This window comes from Cyprinodon variegatus, unplaced genomic scaffold (assembly GCF_000732505.1).
Source record: "Cyprinodon variegatus isolate N-32 unplaced genomic scaffold, C_variegatus-1.0 Scaffold143, whole genome shotgun sequence".
Taxonomy (NCBI): domain Eukaryota; kingdom Metazoa; phylum Chordata; class Actinopteri; order Cyprinodontiformes; family Cyprinodontidae; genus Cyprinodon; species Cyprinodon variegatus.
Genome location: NW_015150596.1, coordinates 495,171 through 505,259, shown reverse-complemented (window position 1 = coordinate 505,259; position 10,089 = coordinate 495,171). Strand labels below are relative to the sequence as shown.

The 10,089-nt window shown below is 35.0% G+C and overlaps 1 protein-coding gene across 5 annotated transcripts in view; it reads right to left on the bottom strand.

Annotated features, from left to right (window-relative positions):
* aplp1 (amyloid beta (A4) precursor-like protein 1) overlaps positions 1-6,105 on the bottom strand; it is a 57,074-nt gene extending 50,969 nt beyond the window's left edge. For 2 of the 5 annotated variants that reach the window (XM_015376887.1, XM_015376888.1), the window contains exon 1: positions 5,822-6,105. In XM_015376887.1, coding sequence (XP_015232373.1) covers positions 5,822-5,887 — 66 coding nt within the window. In that variant the 5' untranslated portion in view covers positions 5,888-6,105. The remainder of the gene's footprint in view (positions 1-5,821) is intronic. The other 3 variants (XM_015376886.1, XM_015376891.1, XM_015376890.1) reach the window with 2 other exon arrangements.
* Positions 6,106-10,089: the final 3,984 nt, after the last annotated feature.

The window sequence follows — 10,089 nt, the reverse complement described above, 5'->3', positions numbered from 1 at the left end:
TTCGGAAAAAAAATCCTCCATTATACCTTTAACCAAAATCAAATTAAAATTTGCTTTTATTGTGGTCTCTCACATAAAAAAATAAAAAAAAAATATATATATATATATATATATATCTATATATATATATATATATATAGATATATATATATATATAGATATATAGATATGGATATAGATATATATAAAAGCAGAGAACAACCCAGACATTCTCAGGATTTCAAAGGGTCGTCTTCATTTCACATGGTATAATGCCACAATAATAATGCCTGTGCATAAACAAGAAAAGGGATTTATTTTTATGATCATGGCTCTTCTAAAAGGTCAAAAGCTGAGAAAGTTGCAGTCTTTGCAGAAGTTGCAGAAAAAATATTTGTCATTCTTTCTTGCAATTTGGAGTAAACTGTACAATCAATCGACGATTGGTCACTATCACAGCTTGTTTAATGATGGGCTAATGAAAGTTAGGTAAGTAGAAAACCCATTACAAATGAGGCCAGTAAAAATAGGTTTCCTAACATCCAAAACAATCATTGTCGGTTCCATGCAATAATTTAGTGAAGACATGCAACATAGAAAAGAACTTTAAATCTCCCAAACTGTGAGCTAGAGAGGTAAGCAGGAAAGAAAGAAAAATCTACAAACTGTTTGTTTTTTCCTTTATGCCGACATCAAAATTAGAAAAATTGACCAAAAACAATTCACTAAAATGAAAAGATCAATACCTCATGGCACACTGTGTGTCAGCTGCCATTATTTATTGCTTGCAATTTTATCCTTGAATCCTTTCCTTTGGGACTTCTCTGAAAAACATACTGATGGGTCTGCAGCTGGTGAAATACTATATGTAATTTTATATGCCAGTTCACTTTAGGGTCGTTCATGAATTTCTGCCTTTTGTAGGCTGGGAGTTGGGGGTGGAGGGGGATGTTCAGGTCCTATGTACTCCTAAACTTGAACACTGGACCCATAACAAATTGCAAAAAGATTGTCTGCAACTACAACACTGCTCAGGGGAGGATAAAATAAAATTTATAGCGGTTCAGTATTGACAAAGATACAATGACACAGTATGGTGCTTTGTAGAAATCATTCCTTCGAAATCCTTGTAGTGATGTATTCTTTTATTTTTCTAGGTACTTTTTTTTTTTTTTTTTACTGTCATAAATTACTTTAACTTTCTGCCATACTGATAACCCATGATGATTAATCATCAGACCATTCTGACCTGCAAAAAAAAAAAAAAAAAAACATGGAATATTTAACAAAAAAAAGTTCCACTTTTGTAAAAATGTCTAATAAAAACAGTTCTATCAAAAATAGCCCCCATAACTTCATATCTTCTATATCTAAAAAAAAAAGTTGGTTGCAAAAATCTGTCTTTTTAATGTATGCTTGAAGGGTGGGGGGTCCAAAAAGAGTATGTTTTGTACATTTATGAAAAGGCTAAAAAATTGTGAACAAACCCTTAACCATATGGAAAGTTATTCAACCTGACAAGTTTACCAATATTCTCATAGGTGTTTTTACAGTTTCTCAGTTTAATCCCAGTGCGTGTTGTATTGTTGTTTTTTTCATAGCTGGGTGAAAGTTGGCTTATCCAGTAAATTGTCACAGAACTTTACAGTTCCAATGGCATGGAAAGCTTCTTCCTTGTACTTAGGCCCTGTCACAATACTTGAACCCTAACTACTTCAAGTCCCCCCCCTGCTGCTGGGCATGAGTGCATACTGTGTCCCAATCCTCAGTCATATTTTGTTCCACCTCTATGTGCCCTTGATCCATCCTGCTAAGCACACATCTAGGTGGACTTTCGTGAAATGTCTTCATTACTGATTGTAACATTTTAAACAAAAAGGCAAAAATGTAATGATGATTAAGCTCCTATGCCTAAGCATAAAATTCCCCTCAAATCATCTATTTTCCACAAACAGACCATTATTGTTCTCTAGAATGATATTTATCCCTAATTCTCCACATGTTTCTGTTTTATGGGTGATAATTTGAAACAAAAAGTCAAATTTCATGCAATCTTGGCACAGTAAAGGAATAGTGTTGGTTAAATATTTATTTGATGCTAATGGAAGTTTTTAAAACATTTAACTAACCTTACTAAATATAAACTTGGGTTCAGTGAATCACAAACAATCTAATAAAAATATGTAAATCCAAACCTTAATTCATTAAATCGAGAAAGAACACTCTGTTATATCCAAAGTCATCACATTTTTTATCTTTCAAAATAAAATTGAGAAATAAAATAACAAATAAAAGTAAATAATGTATAATTCATTATTTAATCAATCACTACAATCTTTTCTATTCAATGACTATAAATAAAGGTATCTTATAGGAAAGCAGAGGGAAAAAAAATGACTGCCTATATTTGCTGTGTCCATCTTCTAAAAAGTTCTGGTCTCAGTTTGCATGATTACTTATCAATCTATTTTGATATTTAATTTATTTTCCCCATAATACTCTATACTGAGGTTCTATTTTAGTCAATTTGATGTTCAAATATTTATTCCTGTGGAAAGTAGTCAAAACCTTTGTTGGGCTACTTCGCCTTTTTTTCTGTTATATTTACTCTTTAAAAACAACTAAAATGTTTTAAATGTTTGACTAGAAGCTGAATAAAGCATAATTACCTGCAAATGGAAAGTTGAAACACTCTTGACATGACTGATTGAAAATGAATGGATACGGTAACCTGACTGTAGAGTGCATATGCATCAAACCCAACAAATATGACAGGCCACTGTTATCTTCAGATCTCATCTCTGTATCAAGTCATGTGACCATAGGAATAGATTTTCTATCATGCAGTGTGATACGTGATCTACATTACTCATTCCTATAGACGGTGTGCCTAAAGGCTCCAGACAGTTGAAGAGGTTTTACTTTCCGTTGTCATCGTTCTGCACTGTACGAGTTCACATGCAGCCATGGGGAAGGTCAAATCAGTGACCTTTTGTGTCAGAAACAGAACTCTGCAGTGTGTCAGGCAGTAACATACTTTGAGTGCTGAGCCTTTTTTAGCTGAGACTGCAGGAAATCTTCAACATAGAGTGTGACACATGCATCTCTTTACTTAAAACAAGAAGAAGCAGAAAGAAAATTAATTACAGTAAATGTGTACTGATTATTACAAAACATGGTGACTATATTTTGTGATATATTTTTAATGTTGAGATGGTGACTATATTTTGCATACTTTAAGAAAGACTAGTCAAACAAATGTGTCCCTCTGCCTATTTTAATTGAATTAATGTTGAGAAAATTAAAAGAGGCTGATGGTTATATTATGACTAATACCACATCATAATCCAACCAGTCAACCCTCTCACTATTTAATCTTTAGTGTAAACCTTTACAGGCCGTTCTCCTTGTATGAAGCTAAATCCCATTCCTCAGCATACCACTAATCCCACTAAGACTCTTAGAAGTGATTTTTTTTCCTAACGAAAGGAGAAGGCTATATGACCATAACAAAGTCACTGCAAAAGATGGCTGATGAATACACGTTTTGCAGCATTGACTTAAGATCTAATAGGCTGCAGATATCTCAAGCAGGAGCTTTAGAAACAGACGCATTTGACTCAAACTACTGCTCCAGCTGGGAGATCATGACTCATCCTACCTTGCCTCATAGGCATTCCTCATATTCTTGCCAAACCATTCCAACACTCCTCTGCTCCTTTATAAGAATGGAAAGTCATTGTTTCCTAATTCAAAGGACAATCTATCAAGGATCAATGCAAAAAGGGTTTTAAAAGAAAAAGAAGAAGATATTTGAGGCTGATGGAAAATATATAAGTGTAATATACAGTGTATTCAATATTTTGTCGGGGAGATTTTGCATTACTACTATACAGTATGGCTTACAGAGGACTCTCACTATGGTTTTTAGTAGAGATTCATTGATCTAATATCATTATCTGTACATGTTCTCATACCTAAGACAATTCTAGATTGGGTAATCTGGCAAAAATGGGCCTGATAAAAAGGGGCAGATGCATTGAATCTATTTCTAATATAGGTTTAAGTTCCATTAAAATCTCTTTACCCCTTTATGGACATATGTCTTTGATTTAAAGTTCATTTGAATGCTTACAGTTGGACATTTTTTTTTTAATACCACTTTTAGTTCTTAGGGCTTTCCTATCCAAATATGTAGCTCAAGTTGCCTTATGGGAACACACATGGACATTTATACATGTTTTACTTGGCTATAGAGAGGACAGCAATGATTATAAAAGCAAACAAAACTCTGGTATCGGAAGGGTACCGACAGAGCTGTACTGTAGCACGGTTGCAAACACCACCGCTGTAAAGCAATAATCCCCCGGTGAAAAACACTTCCTTTATTGGTTATACATTTTTTTATGTCAGTTTTGCTTCCTCCTCATTCCAAAAAAAATTAATATGATGTAAATTTGTCAGTCAAAATGTCCATTAGGTGAATCAGCAGCAGCACGCATAACAAAGCTTAGTTTTTTGTGACCTGAGCATTGAATTGTAGAGTTTATTGAGTTTCTTGGAAATTCTTCAACTGAGATAGGCGAGCACCACCATGATACTGAAAGAAGGAAGCAGGTACATTTAACAGATGACACATCCAGAGGATGTTGTCTGTGGTTCAGGAGTGCACACTAGGACTGCACCAGTAACACGTCTGGGAAACACATGTGGATGGTGGCTCTTGAGGTACTGACTCCAGAAGCACAATTTTATCTCCTAAGGCTGATGTTATCTCTGCAGCTTATGCACCTTGTTTACTGTATTTTTTCCTTCCACTCAACTTTCCATTAATCGGCTTGATACAACATACTTTTAACATCCTGCTTTAGCTAAAAGGTTTTATGGTTTATTCTACTAATCGAGGAATTTAATGATTGTCTACCTGGTTATTAAACAGCAGTTTTCCCAACCTCTGCATTGACTTTTTCTCATACAATTTAACAACAATAAATGCCTGATAACACCCTGTAAGAAATCTTGATAATAAAGTTTCACATATACATTTAATTCCTGAAAATAATAAATATTTGATACCAGGGATGTAGACCTACTTGTTCATCGATGCCCCAGCTACAGACATGATGAAAACTGAGTGAAAAAAGTTCATTCATTTGTGAGTCTGCTGTTAATTACTCGTGGGAAAGGTAGGGTTTTGGGAGCAGCTGTTGGCTCAATGATTTGTCACTCTCATCCTCTCCTATCCACCTACTGATGTAGAAAGATTATTTTATTTTCATCCCTGCATCACGCCCAAACACATATGTCTGCTGCATCCCATTGATTTACATCCATGACTAATACAAGATTAAATACTCTATCAAAGGCACTGAATATGCATGAGTCCATCATATGAAGAAAAAAAAAACTCCCATGAAAGCTGATTTCATCCTCTGACGTGTCCAGATGGGAAGCAATTATAATATGGGATTTTCTCTCTATCTATTCACAGAGCAAAGAAAAAAAGGCCTCTGATGTTAGATGCAGGCCCAGACCTGACGCAGCGTGCCAATATGTACAGTAAAAGCCATCCTGATGGACTGACAGTGAGATCAGCATTCATGTCACAGATCAGGATTCCCATAGCAGCCATTTCGTTATATCCTAACACTATGCCATCATTGCTGCTGATGACATCTGCTCCGGGGTACATTTCCTCATTAAAACCAGAGTATCAGCATTGATGGGAAGAGGAAGCGGTGGATTAAACAGTTTAGAACAAATATAACAACATGAGAAATCTCCCATTCAAAGAAAGAAGCATAGATGGAGCGCTGCATCCATTCCCTCAGGTTGCGCTTACCTCAACGTTTTCCAACACGCAGTAGGACAATAAAGCCACCAGGACTGGAATTGCGGTATGCCCCATTTTTTTTTTTTTTTTGCCTCTCCCTCTTTGTCCCTTTTATCTAAATAACGAACTTTCTAATGTGTAATATCTGTCTCCAGTAGAAGCTGTCTGGTTGCATCGGTAGAGGCGCAGATACTGATAGCCTGCGTTTTTCTCCTGCGTCCTCCTCTTTCTGCTCACTCTCTCCAGCGGGCTCTCCAATGGCAGGCCGAGCTGTTATGTGGATGAAGACTGGCAGGACCAAGCCCTGTTTCTGCGGGTGTTTGTTGGAGACTTTGCTCAGGGCGACCCTTCTTTGGCTTGGTGAACAGCGCCATCTGGTGGAAATTATTAGAGAATGCAAAAACCAACAGCTGTGTAGGTTGCCATTCATCTTTCCTTCTTTCTATCTATCTATCTCCAGTGGAGGATTGTACATGGGGCAATAGCTACAAACAGGTATCTGGCTCACCTTAATCCTGACGCTAGTGTTAAAATTCCTTTTTGTTTACAGGAGGAAACGTTGCATCATATTTTTTTGTTCAATGTTTAGGATTGAATCCTCTTTTTTTCCTTTTGGGTCGTTTGTTTAGTGATTTGCTGTTCAGTCCTCTAGCTGTATTTTTTTTTTTATGGTCCACGGTATTGTGCAAAGAAGAGATCTGTTCATGTGCTTTTAAATTTATTTTCTGGAATGGCAAAACTAGCAATATGGATATCAAGAAAGAAGAAAATTTACTGTCATCAAACGGAGGATGCTTGTGTTTTATTTAAGAGACTGATAATTGCTCGTGTTCGTGTAGAATTTGAGTTTTTTTAAGTTAACAAAGAGCATAGATGTTTTTGTAAATAAATGGGGCATTAATGGTATTCTGTGTTCAGTAGATGAAGAAGTTTAGTTTACTTTACTTTGGTTTTTGATGCTTTGATTACATTAATTTTATTTTGTTTTATTGATTGGTAGATTGTGTAATAATCTATCTATCTATCTAGCTATCTATCATCTATCTGTCTATCTAGCTATCTATCTAGCTATCTAGCTATCTTCCATCCTACTTGGCTATGGTAAAGGTGACTTTTTAAAATGAGGTTCCTAGCTGTTATACCTGTAATACTGCAGACACTAAACATTTCACTACCGCCTTAAATGCGCTACCAAAACATTCAACTTCAGTCTGATCAAAGAATAATTTACCATTACAGTAATGTTTTATTTTACTTACTACGATCATATCATTCATCATTTAATCTTTTTCTGTGATAATCTCACATGTTGCAATGCTTAATGTGGGATACTTTATTTGTCCTTTGCTGTATCATGTTTTTTGAGTCTGTATTTTTCCTTTCTCTTTGCGTTGTACTATAGAAATAGACTCCATCAATCCATAAGGACATCAGATTATTTTGAAATCTTGACAGGTAAACACATATAGGCTTGCATTTAAGGAAGGTCTTTACTGATGTGCCTGTATTTTAAAAAAAAATATGACAGCTGACTCATTTAGGAGAATACCACTCAGCCATAAAGTTACACAAAAAATGACTCAACAAAAGATGTAGCGTTTGTAACACATGAACAAAGAGGACATCAGTCTAACATTTATATGAATGTGGGTATAAGTTATGGAAAGAAAAACATCTTAAACTCAAACTATACTTACATTTATTGAAAGCAAATCAAACGGTGCATGGAAGTAATTAGATATCCTCAGGGACCTTTACAAAGTTATGAGGAAAATAAATATTACACAATCTTTTAAATTAAAGTTTGACCTTTCAACTGTAGCTTTTTATCTTTTATTGTTTTGATGAAAAACCTTTTCCTTGAGTTTATGTGAACACACTTTAGATTATGCTCTGGTGGTTTTGCTCTAATTATTGTAATAAATTGGAGCTGTTGGTCACCTGGTATAGAAATTTCCAGCATTCCAGTTTAAAATATGTGATAATAACAGCTATGACATTACGTAAAAGCTCAGCGTATCAAAGACAATTATATTGTGCACTTCTATTCTGCTATTATTGAGTACATCCTCTCCTCGTCCATTACCACCTGGCCACCATCAGGCTCAAGAGCAGAATGCAGATTATCATTTGTAATGCAAAGAGGGTGTCTGGCTGCAATTTTCCTTCTCTTCAGGAAGTGTACACCTGCAGGACTCAGAGGCTTGCAGATAAGATAACCCCCTCCATCATAGACTCATCCCTCTGGCAGATAAATGCGGTTCTTTAGAACCAGAGCATCTCAGTGCAAAAAAATATTTTTTCCTAATCTTCTACTAGCATCTTTAAAAAGGTATCGAAGATCCACTGACACTTTTTCCATTGGGGTACAAAAATATCTAAACATCTCAGCATGTGTGTATGAGAATAACATGTTTATATAAATATCATTTTATGCTTTTAATATTATTTTCTGTCTTGTTGAGGTGCTCTTTAGCAACAACTTTGATTTGTTTATCACAAATTGTATATTCATGTATACTTTTATGCCATCCGTACGTAACTTCTGCAGCATCACATAATCAAATTCCTCATACATATGAATCACTACATGGCAATAGAGCATTTTCTGATTTTGATTTCATGATTCTGATAAGAGCTGAGGTGGGTCACAGAGGTAACGTAGTGTAAAAAAACTAAACTAAACTAAAAAAGTATCTCTGAACCAAAAAGTAGAAAAAACACACACAAAAAGACAAGCCTTCAAAAAACGCAAATGTTTTACCTAATGACAAAATAAGCAGCAATGATTGAGAAAAAGAAACAGTCGACAGAAAACAAAGCAATGTCAGCAATCTAGTTGATGGGAGGAAAAACAAGGCTAGGTGCTAACTATGAACTGTGTATTATGCCTTTAAATACATGTTTGAGAGTTATGGAAGAGAACAACTTGTGAGAAATGTATTCATTTCCTTTTATATTCTAGTGTTTTAACTATTTAGTAGTGTAGAAAAACACCAAGCAGACCATGAGGATATTAACAAGAGAGTTTCTCTTAATTGGCAACCTCCTAAATATATAATATAACAGGAAATACTTCTTCCTAAATACCTAAAGAGCTCTTATAGTCAAGCCCATATACTGTATATAAATAACTAAACAAGCCCTCATCACACTGCTAGAAAAGAGAGGTAAACACATTTACTGCTAAGCCTAGTAACAATGTATGTTTCCTGTTAAAATAGGTTGGTTCTTTCCAATATTCCTGCTCTCTTAGATCAAGGGGATATAATGTGGTCTACTGGTTTCATTTAACAATTTTATTTTACCAGGTAAAACCACATGATCGTATTGTATTAAGACTATATTGAAATACACTGCTTTTAATTGGACATTACTGTATATATCTAACCATCCATACTTTTGAATACATGTTTTTGTCATGTCCCCGTCCTCATATCTTTTTTCTCAAATTCAAGATCTGGTGCGCTTTGACACTAAGGTGAAAAAAATCAGACAAATAGATTGGCCAAAAGTTTTCAATCTAAGGAAACCCAGCTGATTGCATCGTGCCATTTATTTTGCAGACTTAACTCCTCCTGGATGAGCATATAGTGTCAATGCAGATTTGACTTTGAAATAATCTCCGACACCAAGCATGCATGCAAAACCAATGGATGATTGGGGAAAAAAACTGTTTTAATTGAAGAAAACCTCCAGCAGAACAAAGTTGAGTTTGAATGGCCTTCTGCCTCGGCCAAATGAGGATTTGAGAAGATAGAGGTGAAGAAACATAGAAACACTGATCATGAATACTTTCTATGTTACCTAAAGTAATGTTTAGGAAAGAAATGTGTAAGCGGATGAGTTTTGATCTGCTTTTCAGATTAATGGGGTTAAAGATAGTATGTACAGTTAGTTACAGTGAAAGCTGAGACAATAGTTGGCCCACCTGTGTATTAATCAGGCCGTCTAAGAGACGGATGGATTATATCAACAAAGGAGAAGTGCTCACTAACGCAGATTAAGAGAGGCGTGTGAACATTTGAGAGTTTAGTTTTTGTTTTCAGTGTACTAATACCATAAAAATGTCTTGTATTTCAAGACAAGACTAATTTACATTTAATACAGATCTTTTCATATTGAAAATAAAAAGCGTGTAATCACTTGTAATTTGCTTGAAACCAGCAATAACTGTTTAAAAACAACTTTATTTTATTTTATTTGTTAAGTGTTGGGGTTCCTTTAAATTAAGTAATTTAAAAGTCATTTTACAAAAAAAAATTATATATATTATA